Here is a 27,823-nt window from a genome sequence, read left to right on the forward strand (position 1 = left end):
GAATTCTAGAGGAATTTCAGGAGTGCAGAGTCCATCATTTCTACAGTAAAATACATCAGGATGCTGAAAATGATGGGAAAGTCTTTAAAAAAAAAAAAAAAAAAAAAAAAGTCTTATTTTCATATATATAAAAATATATGCGTATTTGTTCCATGTGTCTCCGAACACGGAACACAAAGGGCAGTGATAACAGCTTAAGGGCAAGCGAGACAGAAATGTCCCCAATGAACTGTAACATATTCTGGAAAAAAATATACATATTTTGCAGTTTTTTTTTTGTTAACTTCAAAATACAGTAAATAATGGTTACGTGTCTTTAGGAAAAATATTGGTCCAAGTAAAGGGGTTTTCTTCATGGTCCCATCTTTAAGACATTCAGTTGTGTGAGACTTTATTGCAAGGCTGGTTCGGGACAGAGCAGGGGAGAGAGGTAGCCAGCGGGATGGGGAAAGTTAAATACAAAGGGCAGGCATGAAAAAAAAAAATGGCGGTGAAAGGAACAGTAACTCCAACGAATGAAGGCATATTAAATTAATTAAAATATAATGCACGGTTGGCCTGCACTTGTAAAACTGGTGTGTTTGCTTCAGAATCACTACTATAATTTATATAAACAAGCTGCTGTGTAGCCATGGGGACAGCCATTCAAAGCTGAAAATGGAGAAAAGGCACAGGATACACAGCAGATAACAGATAAGCTCTGTAGTCTACAATGCGATTCTGCATAGCTTATCTGTTACCTACTATTTGTCTAGTGCTTAAATGGCTGCCCCCATGGCTGCACACCAGCTTGTTTGTATAAGCTATAATAGTCTTTCTGAAGCAAACACCCCAGTTTTACCAGTGCAGGGCAACACTAAATTATTTATGCAACACTTTCATTTTTGAGGTTACTGTTCCTTTAATTGGCAGAGGGAGTTAAAAAAAAAAAAAAAAAGAGGGGGTGGATGTTGATTAAAACCAGCGAAGCAAAGAGAAGCGGCTCAGGCAAACACCTGCATGTTGCTGCCCTGCTCTGGTAGGTGGGGTGCCTGTCCGTGTGTTGCCCCCACCACAATAGGGCTAGGGGTGGCATCAGACCACTCAGACACAGAGTGAGGGGATGGGCTGGACCACTGCTCAGGTGACTCGGGAGAGGGTGTCAGGTAAGGGTGCTCGTTGGGAATGTGCAGGTAGTGTTTGGGCGTGTCCTCTTGAGACGGAGCGAAGGTCTGCTGAGGAGCAACAGACATGGCTGGGGAGGTCTGGATGGTAACATCATTGGGCACGCTCTGCTGCTTGAAGTAACTGCCTTCAGTGGGCTGGACTGACCTCTCGTGGGGCATACTCTGCTGCCTCATGTGCACGGGGTTGGAAAGTATGGACACCATTTGGCACTGCTGATCCATGGACATCTTCACCGGGCTCTGCATGGCCATCTGATTCTGCAGCATGAGCACCTGCTGAGCGTGGAGCTGGTGCAAGTTGGGAACCGACGCAGCAGGAGCTCCCGTCATAACATTGCGAGAAGGGTGAGAAGGTGGCACCCCGTTCTGCCATATAAAGGGCATGGTGTTTGTGTTTACCATACCCAGATTCAGACCATTCACCACACAGCTTGGTGTTCTCTGCAAAGGAACTCTGCCTTGTAACGCCATCATTCCAGCCCCTTGGACGTCACCCAACTCATTCAGCCTCGCCAGTGACACGGCAAAAGGCCCTTCCATCAGCCCATTCACAAGAGGGGTAGAGGGCACAGACAGGGAGCCAAGGTTGAAGTTCCCTGGGGCTGGCATCACAGGAGATCCTGGATTGGCACTATATGCCCGGGGCGAATCAAGGGAGTCGACGGGCGAGAGAGTGACTGAACTCTCCAACAACCCCCCATTTCCAGGGTGACAGTCAAGAGATAACTTCTTGCCCCTGCCTTTTGCTTCTGCCCGGCTCAGGCTGGCTCCATTAGCTTTGGCATTTGCCCTGCGGTTCTTCTTGCCTTGTGGTGTCTGCTTCATGCTGCCCATAAACCCGTTAGGAGGGCAGAGGAGCGGTGACATGGTGTGTCCTCCCATGGGGCCCTGGGAGCTCCTGACAGTGTTGTGTTCCTCCAGAAGCTGGACAATGTCATGGTGTAACCTCTCCTGGGCAATGTCACGAGGGAGTCGGTCCATGTGGTCAGTGATCTCACGGTTGGCGTAGTGATCAAGAAGAACTTTGGAAGCTTCGTAACTACCTTCCCGGGCAGCAAGAAACAGTGGGGTCTCCTCCTGTGGAGAAATGGGGGTCAGCATGTGCCACTTATCTCTTTAAAAAAAAATCTATTCATGCTATCAACCATTTATCTATACAAACAAACCCCCTTCTGGATTACTGGCCTATACAGAAAATATTCTGATGTTCCACTGGCCAATACAGACAAAACCCTACTATACTACATACAAATGGGTTTTTTTTTTGCCTTCATCTGGATCAACTAGCAGTTAGGCAGATTACATTAGTTAAAAGGTTGAACTTGATGGAGGTGTGTCTTTTTTCAACCTAACTTGCTATGTTACTGGCCCAAAGAACCATTGCTTATCCTGCACACACTCACCTTGCTGTCCTGCATGTCTTTATTGGCTCCGTTCTTCAGCAGAGCCAGGGTTGCCTCAATGTTATTTACAGCTGCTGCCCAGTGAAGAGCCGATTTACCTGCCGGGGAAGACCAGATATATAAGCTTTAACACAAATGGGACGATCATTGTATGTTCATCCATCCTCAATCCTGATACCCAAAGCAGTCATTGCAAATATGGAAGCAAAGCCCTTACCGAGCTCATCCACAGCGTTAACATCAGCATGACAAGTAATGAGTTCTTCCACCATCCCTTCCACTGCTAATCGGGCTGCTAGAATCAAAGCTGTAGAACCGTCGCCCATTCGCGCGTCCAGGTCTGTGGATCGGTTCCGGATCAGAATCTACAAAGGAGAGGACACTGTTACACAGAGGACCCTTAGGGTACACAGATTATACACTCATCCATGTTTGTGAAAGTTCTCATTCACCCAGGTCATGGTATATCTAAAGAAATAAGTCAAATCAAGTCCAGTTGATTTGACTTATTTCTATAGATATACTCAATATCCATATTTATTTAGCTGCCCATAAAGTGATTATATGTTCAACTGTAGTAGCTCATTCCAGTAGATTCCTAGTATTCCTATAGTCTGGAATAGGCCAGTCTACAGCCCTCCAGTTGTTCTCAAACTCACTGCCAAGATTGGTGGTGGGACTGTGGGCAGAGGCCCCATAATAAATATAGTCCAGGGTGGGTGGGTATAAGCTCATTATAGGGGAAAATTAAGCTTTAATATTTTTTTTATATATATATATATATATATATATATATATATATATATATATATATATATATATATTATAAAAAAATATATATAATATAAAATATATAAAAAAAGAAAATCACTTTTATAAAAACAATCAATTAAATATTCTGAAATAATCAAGTTTATCTTCACTGTTCCTCTCGCAGCATCTGTTTCTGTCCATTCTGTCTTCATGCAGCAGTTGGGTGTCAGATATTCATTGACAGTTAGATCCAATATATCTTATAGGGGGGCTCCTTTTGCCTATAAGATGTATTTAGAGCTCACTCTATTAAAATCACCAGACATCATGTCTCTCTACATGCAGAATTTGTGCAAAAGTCAGTTATTTTGTTTAGATTTCATTTGTACTGGAATCAGTTATATGAGTGAGCTCTAATTCATCTGCTAGGAAAGGAAGCCCCCATTAAGATATATTGGATCATTCATCAGACACCCAACTCCTGCATGAAGAGAAACGGACGCTGAGAGAGGAATAGTGATGATAAACTTGATTATTGCAGAAACAATTTTTAATTGATTGTATTTAGAAAGTTTCTTATTTCAGTATGACGAAGCGTATATTAAATGTTCCTTTTCGCGATAGTTCCCCTTTAAGCTTACAGTTTCTTTCTATATTTGCCTAACTAGCAGTTAATTTTGATAAATTGCATCAGGACTGGTGCATCAGGAGTGTCTCCCTGTACGGGAGCCATTACCTGCAGAGACTTAACTCCCATGGAGGATCAGAAAAATTGAGAGTAGCAACAGTGCCTCCCAGTGGTAAGACTTGAGAACTACACTGCCTATACATCACCATAAGAGAATTAGAACATGGCTTACCTGGAAGACTCCCTGTGCATCAGCAGCCACAGCAGCATGGAGTGGGGTGCGGCCGGTGTGATCTTGTGCATTGGGGTCTGCGCCAGCATCCAGCAATCTCTTGGCAGCATCAGCTCGGGCATAACGTGCAGCCAAGTGTAGGGCCGCCTCACCAGTTCGGTCAGTCTGGGCTCCAAGAGATGCCCCCTGGCAGATGAGATCAGTAATAGCCGAAGCTTCCCCTTCTTCCTCTTCTTCCTGTGACTCGGGTTCCAGTCCCCCACCCAAGAAGGAAGCGAGCATCAGGGGTGTGAAGCCATCTGCAAAGCGGATCGGGGGTTAAATAAAGAAAATATCCAAAGTGATCCGCTACCTCGCCATCTTATTCTTGCCTAATATGCCATTGTCTCTCGTGTTGTTTAATGGAACAGTAACACCAAAAAATAAAAGCTTTTTAAAATAATTCAAATAAAATGTACCGTTGCTATGAATTGGAATGCAGCCATTCAAGCTAAAGAAGGAGACAAGGCACAGGCTACTTAGCAGATAAGCTCTGTAATATAATACAATGCGATCCTACACCTGTTATTTTCTATGTAACATCGTTTGAAAAAAGACACATGTCCATCAAGTTCAAACGTGTAACTTTTTTTAACCTGCTTAACTGCCGGTTGATCCAGAGGAAGGCAAAAAACCCATTTGAAGCCTCTCCAATTTGCCTCAGAGGGGGAAAAAAATTCCTTCCTGACTCCAAAATGGCAATGGGACCAGTCCCTGGATCAACTTGTACTATTCTTCAACACCAACACCATAGCCTTCCTATTGTGTTATGATCTTTACTTGTAGGATGTCACTAGGGGTGAGACTAGCTGTATTATTCATGCATTTGTGCTGCCCTACAATGGTGGGAACCATTATTCCCAGAACAAACAAGACCAAGCAGTTTTCCCGGGGACGCACTGTTAAGTCGAAATTCTTGCAAATCACTGCTTCTGGGGGTCAAAGCGTGGCCTGTATGCACGTCAATGCCTGACAATTTGGCATAAAATTAGAAGACTCAATACAGGACCTGCTCTCACAGGCAGGACTTCTGGTCTCATGGGAGACATAACAGGAGCCAATAGGCCTTTGGGCACCATTGCCCTTAAGCAAATCTTGGTTTCGGCTTGCAGTAAATAAGATCTGATTCTACTTGTTCAGGGGGTTGAGAAATTGCAAACACGTGGGAAAATATCCCGTGAAGCCATCAGATTATATGTATCCCTGCTCAGTCATCAACTGCTTCTCAGAGAGCTTTATTATGGCAGATTTTAGATAACGGGTGTAGGTGACAAGGGGCCCAGTGCCTGTTCGTCTTCTCAAGTTCATTAGCATTAGGCCAAAGCAACAGAGAAAAGGAATGTAATCACCCTCTCTCTCTCTCTCTCTACCTGTATGTCATTCCCCATCTGCAGCAAACCAGCAGTCGTGTGTATGTTTGACTGGGACAGTTGTGCAATGCATTATCTATCTATCTCTCTCTATATCTCTCTATCTATCTATCTCAATATCTCTCTTTCTATCTCTATATCTCTCTCTCTCTTTATCGATCTATCTTTCTATCTTTCTATCTATCTCTCTCTATCTCTCCATCTATCTCTCTATCTATCTCTCTATCTCTCCATCTATCTCTCTATCTCTCCATCTATCTATCTATCTCTCTATCTCTCTATCTCTCCATCTATCTCTCTATCTCTCCATCTATCTATCTCTCCATCTATCTCTCTATCTCTCCATCTATTTATCTATCTCTCCATCTATCTATCTCTCCATCCATCTATCCATCCATCCATCTATATCTCTATCTATCTATTTTTTTTTTCATAGTGTAATGGGACATTCTCCTACTCACCTGGTCCTCTAACATTGACATCCATCCCATCACTCTCGTAGTCACCCTGTGGTGGGGTAAGTGCAGTGGCAGGAGGGAGCCTGATATCAGCAGCTGCCAAATGATGCTGGGTCCAAGGACGGGGGTCCACTGGGTCCTGTCTGCATGGAGAAAGCTCCTCTGTCTAAATAAAAGAGAGGCAAAAGCCGGATTACTACACAATAAATATATATATATATATATATATATATATATATATATATATATATATATATATATATATATATATATATATATATATATATATATATATATATATATATATTCTCTAAGCCTTGGATGAAAGGAATTTCTATCGACTGAGGTCATTGGATAAAGGAGAACTAAAGCTTAACTAAAGAAGCAGCTAGAAATGTTGTACATTATGTTTTGTGCTTCTGTACCAGCCCAAGGCAACCACAGCCCTTTAGCAGTAAAGATCTGTGTCTCCAAAGATGCCCCAGTAGCTCCCCATCATCTTTTCTGCTGATTCACTGCTCATGCTCTGTGCTGCTGTCACTTACTGAGCTTAGGGACCCACTCACAATATACAGTACACATAGAATAGAAATGTCACAATATAAGGCTGATTAGTAATTAATACAGATAATTACTACATGGCAGCACAGAAACCAGTGCAATTAGCATCAGAATTTAATAATCAGCCCTGTAGAATCAGCTTATATTACAGATCAACCTCATTTTCTGCTGGATAATTAGTGACGAGCCCTAAGCTTAGCTTCTCAACAGCTGCTCAGAGCCCACTGAGCATGTGAGTGTCACAAACACTTTCCAAGATGGTGACCCCCTGTGACAAGTTTGAAGTCCTGGATCATTGCTGCTATTGACAAGCTGAAACTTTAGCCTCGTGCAATAAGTTCAGTGTATAAAATAAGGCATTTTTGCCACCTTCATTTTTGGGGTTTAGTTTGCCTTTAAAGGATGTGCTTATTTATACAGTATTTGGATGGTCTCAGAACACCCAGATCCTATAACAACCCTACCCAAGCTGGAGTTCTTTCAAGGAAGCATTATGACTGACCTGTCATATAGACAAACCAATATGTCTCTACAGCAACATGTAATTATGACATTCTCTTACCTTTAGTTTCTTAGTTTCAGGGCAATCGGTCTCTGTCCAGTCTTCTGAAGGGTCTTCCATAAGACGTTCTGCTTTAGCAATGTTTCTGTGGAGAAAAAGAGAAGGTGAGGCCAGGCCTTCAGGAAGTCTAACCCAGTGGGGGAATTGAGTAGTGGCACAACAGGTTGGATGGATGGCAAGAAGCAGAAGGGCACACTACTATGAAGAGGACCCTGAACAGCATTGGCCAACAATGGGAAGCAGAGGGAGAAAGTGAAAAAGAGTTCACGACAGAGTGGTACAAAAGCAGAAGATAAGGGAGGAAGAGAATGAATTCATGGATAACGTTGCTTTGAGAGAAGAAGAGTATTTTCACACTGGGACTGTACCATAAGAAAAAACGGGTTGTGGGCAAGTAAGGCTGGTGGAGCCTGGAGAAGCCAGAAACCAAGCCTAGTGCTCCCCAACTATGTCCACTACTTACTTGAGTCCCAGAGCATCTTGTCCCACTGGCTCTCGTCTGTTGTCTTTCTTCAATATAAAGCCCTCGGGGAACCACAGGGTGCTGTGTGCTCTCTTTCTGCGAGAAACGATGACACCTAGAACTGCAACGATCAAGATGAGCACACCGGCCACCCCAAATAATGGCAGGAAGCGGGAGTTATCTGGCAGTTCTTCAATAGTTTCACCTGGAGAGAGATGGGAACACTTATTACTGGATACATTCATTTCTTCTTGTCTCCCCACACTTGTTTATTATTAAACACACTCTTCTCAAAGAGGCCATGTTATAAGACTTACTGCGCACAGCTTTGATTGGATAGGGAAACTGCAGCCTCTCTAGTGCGCTCAGAGCTGCAAGAAATTGCGCCGCAGTTTCAGCGTTCGGGAAGCAGTCGGGTGTCTCCTTCACACAAATTCGGTTATCAATCTCCAGCATAACCTCCGACCTGTAAAAGAAATGTTACCGATAGTAAACAGCAATATTTGGCAAGAACGTTCCAGAACATTTTCCAAGGACCTAAGGAGGGAAGTTTGGCAGAAGCCAGAGAGGTGAAGGCTCATAATTCAGATCTCATGATGACCAATTGCTAATCCACAGAATCCAGCCAATGAGAGACTTTGCTTCAGCGAACATCACATATCAAAGTGAGGGTATGAGAAGGCAGTGCCACTAACTGCCACCTATTGAGATGTCTATGGAGATGGCTAATGTGGTTAAGTTCCTGTGTATGAAGACTATTTACTTTTGGCGTTCCCTTATTGATCCGGAAGTATCTACAGCCTAATAAAAGATTTCTCTCCAATCTTTGGTTCAGACTTTTATAGCCATACAACCAACCATCAACAGAGAGAGGAGCCAACAGTGACATATAGAAGCACCAGTACAATCTCTAGACATTTTAATTCTCCAAGGCCTTGTCTTTTTTTCCCAACTACTGGTACCATCAGTGCCATCTTACCCAATGATATCGCTGTCCAGTTCCCTCCTCTTCCTCTTGTCCCGTACTTGGCTTCTCCGGTAAGGTTTAATCTTGTAATTGCCATTGCTATCGGTGCAGTAGCGCAAACTTGTATGTAGGATGGAGCTGAGCCGCTGCAGGAATGCGGTGCTCTGTTTCAACAACTCATTAGGGGGAACCAGCACAACCACGACTAGCACTCCATCTGCCAAAACCTCCTTATCTGAGCTTTTGGCACAGTCCAAGCCGTCCCAGCCACATTCCTCTGAGTTACATCCCTGGTCACAGCGGCCGTCACCATAATGATCCATACAGTACTGCTCATAGACGGGGCTGAAATGGATAAAGCATTAAAGAACAGATTAGAAAGCAGAACTATGAGAAATTCCATTTACTTTATAAATCTGTCTATTTCTGCTTAGCCTTCTGCAGATTTCAGTCATTGCATGTGCGGCCCCTTACTTGCAGCTCCGTTCCTCCCTTCCACGGCAGTCGAAGTTATCGTACAGGCAGTCGGCAGAGGTACACTCTTTATCACACTGAGAGTTGTTGAAAAGTGCGCGGCATTCTTGACGTGGGCAATTCCTCCAAGGATCACCCCCACTCAGGGAACAATCTCCACCATCCCACTGGCAAGCGGCAACATTACACTCGCGGTCACAATGCCCATCTCCTGCCTTTCCTGGACACTGTGATGGGAAGCACCCTGGAGCTGGGGTTTGGATTAGAATACGGGGGGTCCGTATATCGCATCGTGGCCCTGATGTTCCAGGCTGGCACTTACATTGGTAGTAGGGGAAATGGTTACTGGGAATACAAGTGGCTCCATTCCGACAAGGCCCATTAGAACAGGGTGAGGGTGCAGGGGTCGGAGAGGAGGTGTTGCTAGGCGTGCGACAGAGAACACCAGGAGGGCAGATACAACGAGGGCCTAGTGGAGGAGGGAGACACGTAGAACCAGAAGGGCAGGAAAGTTCCCGACAAGAAAGGGGTGGTCGCTCGCAAGAGGGACCTGTAAAACCCTGTACAAGAAAAAGAAACAAAAATATATTAATGAGACAAAGCGTAGCTACAAAATAAAATCGAGAGAAAGGTGAATCAAGTGAGTCATTTACCAGATGGCAACGGCAGGTGTAGCCAAATGGCGTGTTAACCGTAACACTGCACACGCCTCCATTTTGGCATGGACGGGACTCGCACGTGTTCACTACACTTTGGCAGCGTCGTCCTGTTCAGAAGAAAGAAAAGTGCTATAACCAACCATTTCAAACCCACCATGAACGTTATTCCCCAAGATTCCCCCATCAGTGAAAAGTTCTTCCTCCAGCAGGCCCCACGCTCCTAACAAAACCAACCCACAAAGCCTTCCCTTGATATCAGAGCCATTGTGAGCGCTGAGAAGACCATCAATGGCCTTTTGAACTACCGAAAGGTCCATCCTTTTGGCTTCTTAGGTCACATGGCACCAAAAGTCCTGAACTTTTAACTTCCAGTTCCATCGTAAATTTTAGCCCTTTCTACCAAAGCTTTTCATCTCAGTTAGCACCATTGTTACTGAACAGCTGTCGGTACCATGAACTCAATGGGCAGAACCAGGTTTTCAGATCAAACAAGGATTTCGCTTTTAGATTTAGAAGGAATTTATGAAACATTATAGAAAAAAAAAAAGCTAACTTTTTCTTAAACCCGCATTAAAATTATGAAAGGGCAGCCTAATAAGGACAAAGGGCGTTCCTTTTTGCTTATGTGTGAGGTCAAACATGGAACATAACAGCAATTTAGTTAGGCATTAAAATCTATTCCGCATCCAAGGCTGAGAATATGTGAAAATACTGGAAACGCCAATCCTAAGGGATTTGCAGTCCCTTTAAATTGCAGGTAAAGTTGCTTTACCGTCTTAACCAGTAAAAATGTTATTGGGCAACCTTTTTGAAATAAAAAATAATGGGTTGCCCTACAACATTTTTTACAGTCCCTTTGAACAAATATAAAATAAGAACAGATCTGATATGCCATCTTGTCTGTCCATCTACTTAGAATAACTTCACTTATTCAGGCTTATTTCATGGTCAGCAGTATTTGTGTTGATCCTTGGCTTTCCAGAACATTAACAGGATATTATTAACGCTTGAACGTGACCTTCTTGTGGACATTTATCCAACATAAGACTTGCTGTGTCCTTACCAGTATAGCCGCTCCTGCAGATGCACTGGTAGTCATTGGCCAGCTGGACGCAGTGACGGGTGTTCTGGGCATGGCAGGGTCCAGACAGACATTCATTGATATCGCCCTCGCACCTCTCGCCTGTGTACCCTGGAGGGCAGTTACAGCGATAGCCTCCAACTTTGTCTATACACGTTCCATTATTCAAACACTTGGGTGGCCCAGAGCTTGAGAGCGGAGAGCAGTCATCCTCATTAATTTCACACAGCACACCTATTACATAGCAATGAGTAAGTGGAAGATTCTAAGATGAGAGGGAAAGAAGGCAGAACAAACTAAAAGCCGGGCAGGGGGGTCAGGATACTTACCAAGTGTCCCAGGTGGGCAGGAACAAATATAACGACCAATCAGATCAATGCATGTACCACCATTCTGGCATGGGTGAGACTGGCATTCGTTTATATCATACTCGCAGTTCTTCCCTTCATATCCAGAAGGGCACTAAACAAAAGGACACACACACGGGTTATATAAACTCAATGCCAAAAAGCCCTTCTATCTTCCCTGCTAACAGACTACAATGTAACCCTTACCTCACACACGTAGCCACCCAGATAGCTGTGGCAAGCCCCTCCGTTGTGACAGGGGTCTGGGTCGCACTGGTTAATTGGATTCTCACAGTAGCTGCCTGTAAAACCCCCTCTGCAGATACAATGGTGGGAGCTCCCGGCATTCATACAGATCCCACCAGAGTGGCAGAGCTGATCCAAACGTACATCTGAAAGAAGGAAACCGTGGGTGTGAATCAGAACTTCCATAGATCTCATATGGGAACAAAATTCACTTATAAAGTGACCACTCACTTCTCCTGGCTGCCGCCACTTCACAGGACACTCGCGGAACATCGCAGTAACTTCCAGCCCAGCCGGCCGGGCACTCGCAACGGAAAGAAGGACCGGTTTGTGTACAACGGCCTCCATTCTGGCAAGGAGAGCGCCGACACAGATCGACCAAATTCTGCAGAAAGAGTCAACGAGTCCGGGTGAGTAAAACTAGTTTTTGTAAGTACAATATCTGGCAAATCAATTTGTGATCTCTATTAAAGAATAAAAATGCTCAGCATGCTTTCCTAAGCACTTTTTGCAATTTCCATTAATTATTTTATTTTTCAGTTTCAGAGCTATTTCAGTTCTTATTGGCTGCCAATATAATGAATTTTGTAACAACAGCACCACCTGTTGGTCAGTTCTTGCAACTGTACTGTCAAAGAGATCCTTCAGAAGGGAAACAGAGAAGCGTTCTGGTGTTGTTGCTCTGTTCAAGGAGATGGGAAAGTGCATCTGAGGCTTCTTTCCTAAGCAAAGCAACATCAGAACACTATTTTTCTTTCTAAAGGTATAACTCTTAACTGTACAGCCATAGGAACAGGCCAGGATGCGGAGCAGTTGTTGCAAAAATCATTATATCAGCACTTAGAAAAAGGTTAAATTAGGGATGCACCGAATCCACTATTTTGGATTCGGCCGAACCCCCGAATCCTTCACAAAAGATTCGGGCGAATACCGAACCGAATCCGAACCCTAATTTGCATATGTAAATTAGGGGTGGGAAGGGGAAAACATTTTTTACTTCCTTGTTTTGTGACAAAACGTCACGCAATTTCCCTCCCGCCTAATTTGCATATGCAAATTAGGATTCAGATTCGGTTCGGCCAGGCAGAAGGATTCGGCCGAATCCGAATCCTGCTGAAAAAGGCCGAATCCTGGCCGAATCCCGAACCGAATCCTGGATTCGGTGCATCCCTAGGTTAAATAAACAGAAAAAGTAGGATTCTGTCATGATTTTTATGATGTCGTTTTTATTTCTAAATTACACTGTTTGCGCTGCAAAAATTTCACTCTACAATATGAAATTTAATTCCTGACCTAACAAGTGTATTTTTTTTTTAGTTGCAATATTGGTGTGTAGGCGCCATCTCAAGTCATTTTGCCTGGTCATGTGCTTTCAGAATGAGCCAGCACTTTAGGATGGAACTGCTTTCTGGCAGACTGTTGTTGCTCCTACTCAATGTAACTGAATGTGTCTCAGTGGGACCTGGATTTTACTATTGAGTGCTGTTCTTAGATCTACCAGGCAGCTGTTATCTTTTGTTAGGGAGATGTTATCTTGTTACCTTCCCATTGTTCATTTCTTAGGCTGATGGGGGGAAAGGCAAGGGGTGATATCACTCCAACTTGTAAAGAGTGACTGAACTTTATCAGAGCACAAGTCACATGAATCGAGACAGCTGGGAAACTGACAACATGTCTAGCCCCATGTCGGATTTCAAAATAAAATATAAAAAAATCGGTTTGCTCTTTTGAGAATTGGATTTCAGTGCAGAATTCAGCTGAAGCAGCACCATTAACTGATGCATTTTGAAAAAAAATATTTTCCCATGACCGTATCCCTCTAAAAAAAAAAAAAAACCACTAAGCAATTTTACATTTTTATTTTAAAAACTGACTTAACCCTTAAGCGTCCTGCCTTATTATTCTATAATGATTCCCATGTTGGAGACTAGGGATGGGCGAATTTTTTCGCCTTGTTTCGCCGCGGAAATGAGGCCCATGGACTTGTGCGTCAAAAAAAAAGTACGTCAACAATTTTTTTAATGCCCATAGACTTTAATGGGGGTTGCCGACATTTCGCCAGCAGCAAATTTTTGGCAAAAGGAAACGGGTCAAATTCGCCCATCCCTATTGGAGACACTACCGAAACCAACCCTGCTTCCAATCCATTAGTATCAAACTGGCATTGCCTGATAATACTGTGCCTAACCTGACACTGGGTGCCTGTGTACCCATAAGGACAGAGGCAGCGATAAGACTCGACTCCATCCACGCACACAGCTCCATTCTGGCAAGGCCTCGATGCACATTCATCGACTTCATTCTGGCAGTGGGAGCCCATAAAGCCAGGTCGGCACAGACAGGTGTAAGAATGGACTCCGTCCACACACGTGCCGCCATTGAAACAGGAACTGCAAGCAGAACATAGATTAAAAAAAATGAGCACAAATACAGTCATGCACTAAAAGCAACAACGCTAGGCTTATGTTTATACTAATGGTGGTGGGGGAACATGTATGTTTAGTGTACTAGAAGGTTCAATTATCCAAACAGCTGTCAAGTGCACAAGTCACATAAACCAGTTTTACCGTTTGTTACATTTATGTTTTGTAAATCAAGAATTTAAAACAAATGATCAAGAATTTTTTTTTTTTTTCTTCCTCCGTGACCCATGACACTGAAACAAAACAATAAACCTTGATTTTTACGGGAGCAGTAAAAAAAGGTAAATGGAGTCAGGCCGAGCCAGTTATTCCTTTCCTGCACTTGTTAAAACAAAAAACTAAATGTTTTCTTTGAAGCGGATTTTATTGCCGGGTTCCTGTCTGTTCGATTCCTAAGGGTTTATGGGCAACGCTACGTAGGGTGTTTAAATAACTATGGTCCGCTCAGTACAATACACTCTCTCCTTGCAAGAAGAGATTGTCCTTATAACTAATTCTTTTAACGGAAATTAAGTGAAGACTAAAACCACATTATACAGAAAAAAAAAAATTTCCATCAAAAACAGGACGTTGCTTAATACAAAGTGCTTACATAACAGATCTACACAGCAATTCTATTTGTCGGACAAACTCTGAATCTAAATATAAACCATAGAAGGCTAGCAGTTTATATCCCAAACCCCTCTCTTCCAAATGCCATAATTAATTAACTTTGCAAATTAGGCTTCCCAGAAGCATGTGCATGGAACACATTTTTGAGGCAGAGTGGATAACAGCCCATGATTAAATACCCTTAGGGTACGAAACGCGTAGGGTCAAGGAGATGTTTCATATTTTTAACTTTGACCCGTAAATTCAGTTTTTTTTGGCCCTGTGGATTCCTGTGAGTGCCGGACAGCCCTGTTTTTCTTGTCGTATATACAGAGTTGACAACACCCTCCATTTCACACGCACTAGACACTCAATGGAGGGGACTGCAGGCCTCACCTTTCTGTGCAGTCCTGGATGTTGGTTTCGCAGATAGGGCCAGTGTAGCCAGGAGCACAAGAACACACATAGCTGTTGACATAATCCTTGCAGGTGGCCCCATTACGGCAGGGATTGCTCAGACACTCGTTTATCTCGTCCGAGCACCGAGATCCGGTGAAACCCGGCATGCAGGTGCAAGCGAAGGAGTTTATTCCATCTTTACAGGCGCCACCATTGAGGCAGGGATCTAAGAACACACACAAACAAGGCAATGTCAGTTTTTCTGAGCAGCTATGGAACCACTAAGTCCCGCATGGATCGTGAGCAACTTACTGGGATTGCAGTCATTAATATCGGTTTCACAGTCCTGCCCGTTAAATCCGGATATGCATGCACAACTGTATCCACCTTGCATGTTGGTACAAAAGCCTCCATTCTTGCACGGACTCCGGGAACACTCGTCAATGTCGGTGTCACAAGTTTCCCCTGTAAGATTTATTATGGTGGTTACCAAGAAACCCGCGCAGACGTTATACCCAATGCCATTGGCTCTCCATAGACACCCAAGTCCACGTACCTTTCCATCCAGCAGAACACTGGCACGTGTAGCTTTCGTAGTCAGGGCTAGGTGAGCAAATGCCTCCATTATGACAAGGATCAGGAGCACAAGGGTCCAAGATGGTTTCACATTTCTGGCCTGGAGGTAGGAATATAAAAATGAGTTAATCACCTTGGATATTAAAGTGGCTCCTACTTTCAGTCCCCATGGGTATGGGTGTATTTGATTTCACTAACGTGATGTATAGCTCATGCTTTCAGCATCTACTATATCAACCCACCACTCATACCCAATTTAAAATAAAAAAGCCAATCCTATTTTATTTCCTGCCACTCTCCTGTGTTTACATGCCTTGCGTTCCTTAAAATCACATACCTGTATATGGCAAAGCACAGAGGCAGTTGTATCCTGCGATACGGTCCACACACTTCCCTCCATTCAGACAGGGGGACATGGCACACTCGTCAATGTCAATCTGACAATTGGTACCTGGCAAGAGAGAGAGAGATTCGGTCACAAAATGGTTCTGCCTGAAAATTCCTTTACAGATCATCATCATGATCATCATAATCATTAAAGACTGAATTGGGCTTATTATCTAACAAAATAAAGATTTGCCCCCTAGTGGAGTAACACATAGCAATGAATTAGAACCATCAATTACCTCTAAATCCATCTCTGCAGTGGCAGACAGGCGCTCCTTGGCGGTCAATACAATTTCCTCCATTCTGGCAAGTATTGGGAGCACAGACATCACTACCCCTCCGATCACACATTCTCCCAGTCCAGCCCATCTTACAATCACATGAGTATCTGAGAAAACAGAAAACATGAGCAGGGGAGCCAAGGAGGTGGGATTCAACAGGATTAAGAGAAGTTGGATGGGAGGAAAGATGAAGGATTGCAAATAAGCGGATGAGGGACAGCAGTGCCAGTCAAAGGAAGAAAACAAGGTTGAAATTATAATAAAACAGAAAGAATGGGCTTCTCGCTTAATACTGTTTTAGTGGCAGGGAGTTGTTGAGGATACAACTACACAACTCACCCTTCTGAGAGTTTGCGGCAAACCCCATGCACACAACCTGGCGGACAGAGCTCTTTATCGGGATCTTGGGTGGGGTTGCATAAAGAGTCGCGCGTTCCTCGTCCTTCAGGGCAGAGGCACCGGAAGCCATTTTGCGTAACCTGGCAGGTGCCCCCAGCACGGCATGGGTTGGATGCACAGGGAGACACCTCGATGTTGCATAGAGGACCTGTGAAATGGGGGCCCGAGAAAAGAACGTAAGAATTCAGAGGCACAAGAGACCCAAAAGTTACATCTAATCATATACTTCTCGTCTGAAATGCAGTTTTTTTTTTGGCTTTGATCATTCCCAAACTGCTCATACCTCCCTAATTTTTATCACCATCACCAAAGTCCAGCCTCAGTGCCCCCTAAGCCTGAATGCTGACACTGCTGAAAAATTGGTCATTATCCATCTGATCTACCATCATTTTTATGGACCTGCAATACAGCCACCATCATTACTTATTTGCTAAAACCCTACCCCTACACCAAACAAAGAATATTAGTCTTTACCTGCAAACCCTGGTTTGCAGACGCAGTCATATCTGTTGATGCCATCTCTGCACTCCCCGTAGTCGCAAGGGTTACTGGCACAATCATCGTAATTGTGCTCACAGTGCACACCTAGAAAACAAAAATAATCTGTGAGCAATTCCAAATGTGCCACACCTTGTAGGTCAAGTCTTACTCCATCTTTATTTTATGTAATATAATTTATTTTATTTATACAGTATATATATACATCATTTTTAATATACTACTACAAACAAGTAACAAGGCAAATTGATAAGAAAGGAGGAAATGGACGAGGAAGAGAAAGAATCTCATTTCAACATCTTTTGAAGCAGACACACCCACAGATATGCTAAACTGCCCTCAAAATTTAGTTTTTTTCCCCTATGAATAGGCAAGATTAAAGAAAAAAATTGTTAATACCTACAGATCTCAACTTTAAGGTTGGCATATGGTATGTTTCGGCCATCCAAAACCTGAACCTGTGTGTGTGGTATCTCCTATGACCACAGGTACTGAGCTTAACCCATGGAAAGGTCAACATGGGTAGTGTTTTTTATTCTTTTCCGTTATTAGTCAGTGGAAAGGGAGTCGCACCGAGCCTCAGCACTAACTGGCACTTCTAAAATGCAACATCGGACTGGGGGTCCGTGGCCCACCGGTGTTTCAGTCTCAGGGGCACCCACATAACCCGAGCACACTGACTCACCTCCTCAGCCCCATCCCCCCTGCATGGGCGGGTGAGGTAAGGCAGCAAGAAATGGCTAAGGAAATGGCTAGGGTCACTGTCAGGGTGCAGGTCTGGGTTGGTGGGGCCCATCAGGTTTCCCCCCCCCCCGTGTCCTGCTGTCCCCGTACGACCCTGCTAAAAAGTGTCTGTAATCACCCATGTCTTAATGTGCTGATCCCCAATGTTGAGATGTTTAAAAGATCAGTATGAAATAGATTCCAATTAAACAGAGCTCCACCTGGCGATTGGTAAAACTCCTACATCTCCCCTATTCTAAGAATGACGGTCAGCCAACTTTCCAGCCCTCCTAAATAGCCCCCGATCCCAATCATCGTCATCATACAGGCTTACCGGAGGTTCCTGGTTGACAGTAACAGAGGTACTTGTTGACCAGATCAATACACTTTCCTCCATGCATACATGGGTTGCTGTGGCACTCGTTTATCTGATTTTCACAACGATAGCCTGTATACCCTGGTTCGCACGTGCAGGTGAAACTGGCTATGCCATCCCGACATTTTCCATGGTGGCAGGGATCAGGGGAACAGTCATCAATATTACGGTCACAAAGTGGCCCCTCGAAACCTACAAGCGATCAGAAGGTGAATGAGTCAAAGGGAGAGTTCATGAGGAGGAATGCAGGGGACAATGGCTGGAGGGAAGCAATTAAGCAAGGACTAGCGGAGCAGGCAGGTGGCATTGCCAAAGCAAAGGGCAGCAGGGCACATCCAGGCACATCAATGGAAGAAGCAGGAAAGGTCAAAGATGGAAAGGGCAGGCAAGGTCGGAAAAAAGACAGAAAAAGACTTACCTCCCTGAACATAGTAAGAAACATCCAGAGAGCGTGAGAGAGAGAACAGGATACAACATCAGAGATAGACCCCTGGAATAAGGTTACCTACAGCGAGATAACCGCACAGCGCAGAACTCACCCTCGGCACAACGACACTCGTACCCATTGGGTCTATCCACGCATTTAGCTCCATTCTTGCATGGAGTACTGGCACACTCATCTATATCCATCTGACACATGGAGCCGGTGAAACCTGCCAGACAATGGATTGTTTTGTTTATTATTAAACCTTGATTAGGCTGCATTACGGACAGCCAGTCATTTCAATTCAACCTAATATTTCTTTTCTACCACTCACCGGCAGGACAGCTGCAAGTGAATCCGTTAACCACATCCTTGCAGACTCCCCCATTTACACATGGGCTGCTCTCACACTCATTGATATTCAGTTCACAGAATGTTCCAGTGAATCCTGAGAGGGGTGAGAAGAGGAATATTTACAAACAGGCTATAAGCAGCCCTCAGGACACTTGTATCACCTAGATTCCTATGTATGATAAAACAGTATTTAGGAATTGACCATTTACAGGAAGAACCATGGCAAAATATACATCTGGTTAGTATTTTAAACCTCTATTTCACAAATTATAACATTCATAGAGGGAAAAAGGCAGTTTTTGGGAACACCAGGACAAAATTTTGATGTAATATCTGGGAAAACGTTACTTAAAATCAGGGAAATGTACCTATTGAAATACATTATAAATTGTTGGGAACACACAAAAAAAAAAAAAAATGTAAAATGCGGGAAAACTTAAATTCAGAGTACTTATAATCGAGGTTTCACTGTAACAATAATACAATTAAAGTACTGAGGTCTCACCAGCCATGCAGATACAGGTAAACTCTCCAATCCGGTCTAAACAGGTGGCATCATTTTGACACGGGGTGGAAAGGCACTCGTTTACGTCGGTCTCGCAACGGGGACCTGTATAGCCCCGCCCACACTGACACTGGAAGGAGCCCTGAGTGTTAACACATCGTCCGAAGTGTTCACAGGGGTTAGCGCCTGGGGAAAAAGTCAACATTTTAAAAATATCAGTCTGCTTACTTATCCTTTAATTTGGCAACACGGTATACATTTAGGAGGTTATCTAATCATTAAAATCACACAGACATCTAAAAATACTATTTCTAATAGTTACCTATAGAGCACTCATCCACATCCTGGTCACAGGCTCCGCCAGTGAATCCGGGGGGGCAGGTGCATATGGCGCGTCCATTCACTGGGTTGGTATCACACATGGCATCCTTGTGGCAAGGGTTGCTAACACAAGCGTCTTCCAGATGGCACAGAAGACCTATCAATTGGAGTTGTAAGGATGATTAACATCAAACATCCAATTGGTTGCCAACTAAAACAGTGTAACTTTAATTACATTACCCCCATAATGATGTTGATGTGGCATTTGCTTAGAACAGGGATCCCCAACCTTTTGAACCCGTGAGCAACATACAGAAGTAAAAAGAGCAACACTAGCATGAAAAATGTTCTTGGGTTGTCAAATAAGTGCCGTGATTGGCCATTTGGTAGCCCCTATGTGGATTGTCAACCTACATTGAGATTCTGTTTGGCAATACAACTGGTTTTTATGAAACCAAAAAAATCCTTCAAGCCTGGAATTCAAAAATAAGCTCCTGCTTTGAGGCCAATGGGAGCAACATCCAAGGGGTTGGAGAGCAACATGTTGTACACGAGCTACTGGTTGGGGATCACTGGCTTAGAATATTCATGAGAATTCTATATAAAGGCTATTACTGTGTGGTCCCCAACATGTCACCCTTATAGCACCCACCTGTCTTGCCCATGGGACACTCGCAGTAGAAGGAGGCCACTCGATCATGGCAGGTGGCACCATTGAAGCACACAGCTGTAGCACAGTCATCGATGTTCTCACTGCAGCTCTCCCCCGTCCAGCCATTTACACAAACACAAGTGTGGCCCCCCTGGGTGTTGAAGCAGGTGCCTCCGTTGTGACAGGCGTTGGGCTGAAGTTGGCATTCGTCGACGTCCTCTGTGCAGTACTGACCTGTGGCAAGGACAGAAAAGTTCAAATGTCATATTCTTAACATTGGATGCATTGGATTACCCCAAGATGAATATTGAAGCAACAGACGGTTTATATCATATTAAGTGGCATATTAAATAATCTTATATATATTTAAGTAAATATTGCCCTTTTACATCTCTTGCCTGGTACCACCATTTTGTGATGGTCCGTGTGCTGCCTCAGAGATCACCTGACCAGAAATACTGCAGCTCTAACTGTAACAGGAAGAAGTGTGGAGGCAAAAGACTGAACTCTGTCTGTTTAATTGGCTCATGTGACCTAACATGTATGGTTTGTTTGTGCACCGTTAATCGTATGATCCAAGGCGGCGCTTATTTTTTTAAAATGGCAGTTTTCTATTTAGGATTACCCAATGGCACATACTACTAAAAAATTTAATTATTTTGACAATGGTTTATTTATATAAAGCCGGGTTTTACACATGAGCTGCAATATCTTTTTATAGAGACCTACATTGTTCAGGGGGTATAGTTTTCCTTTAAGCATTCACTTGGAAAAAGAAGATTTAAAAGACACTTGACCACCCTTCATGGTCAGAAATAGGGGGTTTTAATCCAGGTTAGGTACTTTCAGTTCTGTTTCTTTGATCACTTTTTTCACACGTGGGTTAGAGCACTAAATTATGGACCATGACTTACACCAATTTGCAGTTAATGTGACAACTAGAACCTTTATAAGGCTAGAACTAACCCCTAACCAAGTTATAAATATACCACTTACCTGTCCATTCTGGGGCACACTGGCAGTTGTAGGTATTCACGCCATCTACACATGTGCCACCATTCATACACTTGTGTCCTGGGCAATCATCCACATTTATCTCACAGTTTGGTCCTTCGAAACCTGCAGAAAAGCAGCGATTGAGAAGGTGAGATCTGGTCTCAAAGGCCCGTCCCATTTAGGCCTGAGCAAAGACGCACTGGTTGGGGGGGAAGGTAGTACTTTCTATCTAACTATCTATCTCTTATCTATCTCACTCACCAGGCAGGCAGGCACACTGGTAGGTCAGGTCTCCAGTCTGTCTGCAGGTCCCCCCGTTTTGGCACTGGGAGGGGGCACACGGCACATAAATAGCTTCACAAAACTGCCCTGTGTAACCACTGGGGCAGCGGCAGCGGAAGGAACCAGGGGTATTAACGCAATGTCCTCCATTTTGGCAGAGCCCAGGGGTGCGACATTCATCTATATCCACACGGCAACTGCGGCCCTGATAGCCGGACGGGCAAGTGCAATTATAGCGGCCATTCCAGTTAGTGCAGCGTGCGCCATTCTCACAGGGGTTTGAAGCACAAGCATCAATGAGGGAACAATCTTGTCCTAATGATAATGAGACAGAGAGGGAGAGGTGAGGGGCGGGGCAACATGACAAAGCTGTGGGAAACATAATGAAGAAGATGAGGTTACTATGTTAGCGGGTACAGAAGCAGGAGAAAACTTAAAGGGCCACTAGAAACTACCACATGGTAGCCTGGTGACGTCTGTTTTACTGAATGTCGACCAACGACAGACTGACAAGAGCACGTTGGAAGGCAACAGAGAAGGGTTATGGGATCAATGATGCATTAATTGCGATATCTGAACCTTTGGGCTGGAAAAAAGCTTGTAAGTTATGCAAGTTGAATAAAAATGTTGTTATATATCCATGAGCAGAATCCACTGGCACTGAGCAATGTGAAGTTCATACTAGCTTACTTGTAGAAAAAAAAAACACAAGTAAGTAAATTCGCCAGTTATCACTCACCTCTAAATCCCTTGGCACAGCTGCATTCGTACTGTATAGTGCCGCCTCGGATGGAGCTCTGGCAGGCCCCTCCATTAACACAGGGTGAAGGATAGCAGGGGTCTTTAAATTGGCACAGCTCCCCAATCCATGAAGTGAGACAGCTAAAAATGAACACATTAAAAGAAAAACGTATCATACATTGTGCATTACACTACTCACTACTGCTCTACAGTGACTAGTGCACGGATAAGCCGACTACAGCACCATCTAGGCCTGCATTTGGCATTATGGAGATTCACAAATAAGTTATATGCACACATCGTATAGCTCAGAAGTGTTCTGAGCTTTGGTGCTAGCGCCCTCCGTACTCCATGTGCTCTAGAAGTGTTCTAGAGCACAAGGAGCATGGAGGACACAAGCAAAAAGGTTCAGCACTGTTCTAGAGCACAGAAGGCACAAGCACCAATGCCCCATAAATATTCATGTGCAGCACTCCGACAGCATGCAGAGCAGCACTTTGCACCCTCTTCCATATCAAAAGGCGTCCTATGAAACGTGTCCATAAAAGTGCACAACTGTGAACACAGATCATCCCTTCATACATTACTTAAGAACACCACGAAGGCACCAATATTGCACTGAAATCCTATAAAACAAAAATAGGATATATCTTTCCTTTCAGTGGATTCCTATGGGGCTCACATGGGCTCATGCACACCATGTCATCTGACTGAAAGGGAGTTGCACAATATGCAACAAGTACCATCCTATCCCATTAGCTGCACAAGCAATCACAGCCCCATTCATCTCAGCAGATAAGAAATTCTCCAATGAGCTCATTGCAATTGCATTCTATGGTCAGTAGGGGTGTTGTTCTGCCCAAAGTCTAAGATTGGAGGCAAGCAACATGGCAACTTTATGGCAATACACAGATTTGTGTCCTTATAATATGCAACGGACATAAATGAACATCCCAGCACATGCATAGGCATTATGGACAGGAGACATCCGACAAGTTAAAATGGTCCAGCTCTGAAATCTGAAAAATATGACCGGTATTGGAATATTTTATTTATAAGCCAAGCAGGACACAAAAGAACTAGCCAAGTTGTGAAATATATTTATAAATAAAGATACACAGACAAGGAGGAGCTAACAAAGGGTGTTGTTGTAAAAACACAGCCAGGGAAAGAAATACCAGTCCAGCAAGGCTTGTCTGTAGCGCAGAACTACAGCGAGCTGGAAGGGAGACAAGACACATGTGTGTGTGTTCGTGTATATATATATATATATATATATATATATATATATATATATATATATATATATATATATATATATATATCTATGGTACATACAATGGTAACAATCCAACATTGCTCAGACTGACACAAATAAATGAATAATGCCAAACATTGGGACAGTAGCAATAAAAATATGGTGCTTGCTGTAGGCATTGTTAAAGGGGTTGCTCAACTTTAAATTAACATTTCGTATGATGTAGAGAGTGATATTCTGAGACAAATTGCAATTGGCTTTAATTTTTTATGATTTGTAGTTTTTGAGTTATTTTTATTCATCAGTTTCAGCAATCTAGTTGCTAGGGTCCAAACTACCCTAGTAACCATGCATTGATTTAATAATAAGAGACTGGAATATGAATAGGAGAGGCCTGAATAGAAAGACAAGTAATAAAAAGTAGCAATAACAATACATGTGTAGCCTTACAGAGCATTAGTGTTTTTAATGGGGTCAGTGACCAAAATTTGAAAGCTGGAAAGAGTCTAAAGAAAAAGAAAACTATAAAAAAATTAAGGCCAACTGAAAAGTTGCTTATAATTGGCTATTCTATAACATACTAAAAGTTAATTTTAAAGGTAAACCACCCATTTAAGTACTGCAGATAAAGTTGGGGTCCTGCTCTCGCCTCAATAAAAAAAACTTTTGCTTGTGCCTTCTCCCCTGTACTGTTAAGGGGAAAGGTCCCCGGTACTAATGATATAACTAGTTAGGAGGAGACCAATTTACCACACCTAAAAATTGTCATTATTATGCACTGGATATCTTACCTCGCAACATTTGAAAAAATGAAGAGGGACAAAATTGTGTGCCCCACCCCAGCGCGATTATTTTTTTTTTTAACCACTCCCCTTTATTGTCCATTTTACAAAATTTGCCAGGTTATGAAAGTTTAAACACATTTCTGTTTTTAGTGCAATGTTTTATGTGTTATAACAGTTTTGCTAATGCAAGTGAATTGCCCTTTAAACTGTGAGTCTCAGTTCTCCCAAGAGACCTGCTTATCTTAAATCGTTACAATTGTGTCTTTGCTTATCTTAAAGATTGTTATAAAAGTATCCATGTGCAGCTGCTGAGTGTTCTGGGATCTCTGCCAAAAAGCCTTTGATTTTAATTAAGTTTTCGAAACTTTGTATCTTTTTCTGGTGTCAGTGCAGAAGATCAAAAAGAAAGTCGGCACAATTCAGCAAGAAACCCGGGACTGTGGGCTGAGCTGTCAAAATCAGGACTGCCCCGCAGCAAACGGGACAGTTGGGAGGTATGGGATACAGCCCTGCAATGGGTCAGGTACCCGCAAAGTGGTCAGGATTCAGATGTAAGTCAAGTTGTAAGATAGACAAATTCTCATTGCAGTGTTGGGTGGCATTAGGTTTATCAAGGCCCATGGCTATAGATTTTGGATGGAGTGGGGGCAGAACTGGGAGCCCAATGCCATATTTTCTAGGTATCCCCCGAATCCAGGATTCTGTTCGGGATTCGGCCTTTTTCAGCAGGATTTGGATTCGGCCGAATCCTTCTGCCAGGCCGAACCAGGAAAGGAAATCACGTGACTTTTTGTCACAAAACAAGGAAGTAAAAAATGTTTTCAACTTCCCACCCCTAATTTGCATATGCAAATTAGGATTTGGTTCGGCATCCGGCTGAATCTTTCACAAAGGACTCAGGGGTTCGGCCGAATCCAAAAAAGTGGATTCGGTGCATCACTAATATTTTCAAGTATAAATAGGGGTAGTCGTGGCAGAAATGGTTAAATAGTGGTGCCATAGACATAAGACTCTGACATGAGGATACCTGGGAAAGCTGGCTACAAGTTACATTGAAACAGATATGGGAGCTGTGGGAATGCTCTATATTGTTGAGGTCTGGCCGCACACGCTGATATTCTACCCCTAGTGAACGGCAAAGGAGAGGAGATAAAGTTTCCTTTTACGCAGATAATCCCCTGCTGACTGTCACAGACACAGTGTTGTCACGGGCAAACCCAGTGCAAGGGAATAATAATAATAATAAAGCTCTGAAGCAAGCAGACCGTGCCCGTAAGCATGCCGTGATTTTACATGAAAATTCCTATACGGAGAACAAGAAACAACAACGTGATGCTGGGCCTCGGTGTTGTGAAACGTCCGGGCATCCATTGTCTGCCACTTGTATACTGGTACATTTAAAGCAGCGTCTGTCCCTTTCTTTTCTCTGCCGTGGTGGTTCTGACGTTTGAAACAACGTAGTAGAGGCCAGTTGTGAATGAGCACAGGATTAAAGCAACAGCAAAAAATAAAAGCGTTTTAAAGCAACAAACATATAATATACTGAAAGCATGCAGTGGTAAGACTGGTGCATTTGCTTCAGAAACACTACTATAGTTTATTAAAACAAGCTGCTGTGTAAGAATGGGGGCAGCCATTCAAAGGAGAAAAGGCTCAGGTTACACAGCAGATAAGCTCTGTAGAATATAATGGTGTTATCTGTTATCCACTATTTAACCTGTGCCATATAGACTTTTTTCAATTTCTGCCATTGCTACTCCGCAGCTTGTTTATATGAACTATAGTAGTGTTTCTGAAGCAAATACACAGCTTTAACAAGTGCAGAGCAGCAATATATTATATGTGTATTACTTTGATACACTTTCAGTTTTTCGGTGTTAGGGTTCCTTTACGGGGAAACTTTGGGCGACTTTGGAAAACGAAGCTCTCCGAGTTCCATCCCGCCTGCGATTTTCATTCTAGCTGGCGGGAAGGTAGTTCGGGGATATTAGCCGCCCCAAAGAAGAGGAGATTTGTCGCCGGGCGACTAATCTCCCCAAATCTGACCGTGTGTCTCTGCCCTTAGGATTCAGGTAACTGATCTGTGATTGCTGTGGGTTACTGTGCCAGGCCAAACTGCCCCCCCCCCAAATTACTGTGCAACCCACACATTCCTGTCCTATTGAGCAACAAAATCCTTATTCTATGTGACAAAAACAAAAGCTATCCGAATAAACAAGTCTTAACACAGGAGCGAGTTCAAAGTCAGAGACACCAAAAATAACAGGTTTTATTGCTGATATAGGGACACAGCTGTGGCAGATAAGGATCTAGGGACTGTATCTGAATTCACAATTAGTCGCTGATAAAAATCAATATACGACGTGACTCAAGGCTGGGGCGACAGCTGTGAGTCTTGTTGTGACATGATAAAGTCAAAGAAAAATGACTAAACGTCCAAAAATTCGGAGTTCATTAATTTGTGCAGTGGAAGGACTTGATATCGGGCTCAAAATAAATGTACCCAAATGAATCACTAGGAGAGAACAATGCAGATACTAAAGGGTAACACTGATGAACCAGAGGTGCCAACCCTTGTTGTTTTCATTTCAAGATCAAGGACATCAGCCTGAGGTCTAGACTATAGCTGATGTATAATGGAGAAAAGCACCTTTAAATTAACTTTAAGAAAGATGCAAAGATGATCTTAATTTTTTACTATTTTTTCTTTTCAACAGCCACCTGGTTGCTAGGGTCCAATTTACCCTAACAACCAAGGAGCGGTTTGACTGGTGGACTGTACGATGAATAGCATAGGGCCCGACTATAAACAGAAGCTATACAAAGTAACAATAGCGATAAAATTGTAGCCTCACATCGCAACATTTCTTTTGTTGTTGCTGCTGCTGGGGTCAGTGACCCACCCAACAACAGAATAAGTAGAAGGAGTTAAAAAAAAAAAAAAAAAAAAAACCCTGAAAGTTGTTATATAGAGATTCTTCTATTACATACTAAATGTTAGGTCAATGAACCTGGTTGGTTTAAAAAACTGGCCTACGGCAGACCATTGGGTATGTTTTTAATTGAAGGAAAGGCAGTGGATGTTTCTTATAGATACAGATTAAAATAATTATGGCAATCACATGCCTACCCCATTTACCTGGCATGATACAGTCTATATTAGATTAATCACCAACAGGAATATCTGGTCTAAAGGGCAAAAACAGCAGACCACAATCTTGGCTGATACAGCCTGCAAGTCTTCAAGCCTTTTTTATAACTATATACAGTGAATAAATTACCCCCTCTTGTAAAATACAAGGATATTATAAGTTACCAAGGAGTTCGATGAAACACCGAGGTGACTTCTAATATCTTCATATTTTGCAACAGGGGTTACTTTATGAAATGACATCACTAAGCTCCGATTATAACCAATGACATCACTAAGCAACGTTTATAAG

General features: G+C 43.2%; 1 protein-coding gene across 1 annotated transcript in view; it reads right to left on the minus strand.

The window, feature by feature from the left end:
- Nucleotides 1–836: 836 nt before the first annotated feature.
- Nucleotides 837–27,823, minus strand: part of notch3.L (notch 3 L homeolog) — a 51,579-nt gene continuing 24,592 nt past the window's right edge. The window contains exons 3-34 of the mRNA XM_018253602.2: nucleotides 22,336–22,478; nucleotides 21,576–21,911; nucleotides 21,315–21,437; nucleotides 20,319–20,552; nucleotides 19,668–19,823; nucleotides 19,346–19,531; nucleotides 18,821–18,934; nucleotides 18,602–18,715; nucleotides 18,021–18,254; nucleotides 16,940–17,050; nucleotides 16,406–16,613; nucleotides 16,025–16,173; nucleotides 15,736–15,849; nucleotides 15,379–15,498; nucleotides 15,135–15,287; nucleotides 14,820–15,048; nucleotides 13,598–13,799; nucleotides 11,641–11,794; nucleotides 11,371–11,555; nucleotides 11,146–11,278; nucleotides 10,799–11,050; nucleotides 9,730–9,842; nucleotides 9,077–9,636; nucleotides 8,615–8,947; nucleotides 7,953–8,101; nucleotides 7,636–7,840; nucleotides 7,173–7,257; nucleotides 6,053–6,215; nucleotides 4,183–4,481; nucleotides 2,787–2,934; nucleotides 2,570–2,667; nucleotides 837–2,243 (exon numbers count right to left, since the gene is read on the minus strand). Coding sequence (XP_018109091.1) covers nucleotides 984–2,243; nucleotides 2,570–2,667; nucleotides 2,787–2,934; nucleotides 4,183–4,481; nucleotides 6,053–6,215; nucleotides 7,173–7,257; nucleotides 7,636–7,840; nucleotides 7,953–8,101; nucleotides 8,615–8,947; nucleotides 9,077–9,636; nucleotides 9,730–9,842; nucleotides 10,799–11,050; nucleotides 11,146–11,278; nucleotides 11,371–11,555; nucleotides 11,641–11,794; nucleotides 13,598–13,799; nucleotides 14,820–15,048; nucleotides 15,135–15,287; nucleotides 15,379–15,498; nucleotides 15,736–15,849; nucleotides 16,025–16,173; nucleotides 16,406–16,613; nucleotides 16,940–17,050; nucleotides 18,021–18,254; nucleotides 18,602–18,715; nucleotides 18,821–18,934; nucleotides 19,346–19,531; nucleotides 19,668–19,823; nucleotides 20,319–20,552; nucleotides 21,315–21,437; nucleotides 21,576–21,911; nucleotides 22,336–22,478 — 7,063 coding nt within the window. The 3' untranslated portion in view covers nucleotides 837–983. The remainder of the gene's footprint in view (nucleotides 2,244–2,569; nucleotides 2,668–2,786; nucleotides 2,935–4,182; nucleotides 4,482–6,052; nucleotides 6,216–7,172; nucleotides 7,258–7,635; nucleotides 7,841–7,952; nucleotides 8,102–8,614; nucleotides 8,948–9,076; nucleotides 9,637–9,729; nucleotides 9,843–10,798; nucleotides 11,051–11,145; nucleotides 11,279–11,370; nucleotides 11,556–11,640; nucleotides 11,795–13,597; nucleotides 13,800–14,819; nucleotides 15,049–15,134; nucleotides 15,288–15,378; nucleotides 15,499–15,735; nucleotides 15,850–16,024; nucleotides 16,174–16,405; nucleotides 16,614–16,939; nucleotides 17,051–18,020; nucleotides 18,255–18,601; nucleotides 18,716–18,820; nucleotides 18,935–19,345; nucleotides 19,532–19,667; nucleotides 19,824–20,318; nucleotides 20,553–21,314; nucleotides 21,438–21,575; nucleotides 21,912–22,335; nucleotides 22,479–27,823) is intronic.

The sequence above is a fragment of the Xenopus laevis genome, chromosome 3L, assembly GCF_017654675.1.
Source record: "Xenopus laevis strain J_2021 chromosome 3L, Xenopus_laevis_v10.1, whole genome shotgun sequence".
NCBI lineage: Eukaryota > Metazoa > Chordata > Amphibia > Anura > Pipidae > Xenopus > Xenopus laevis.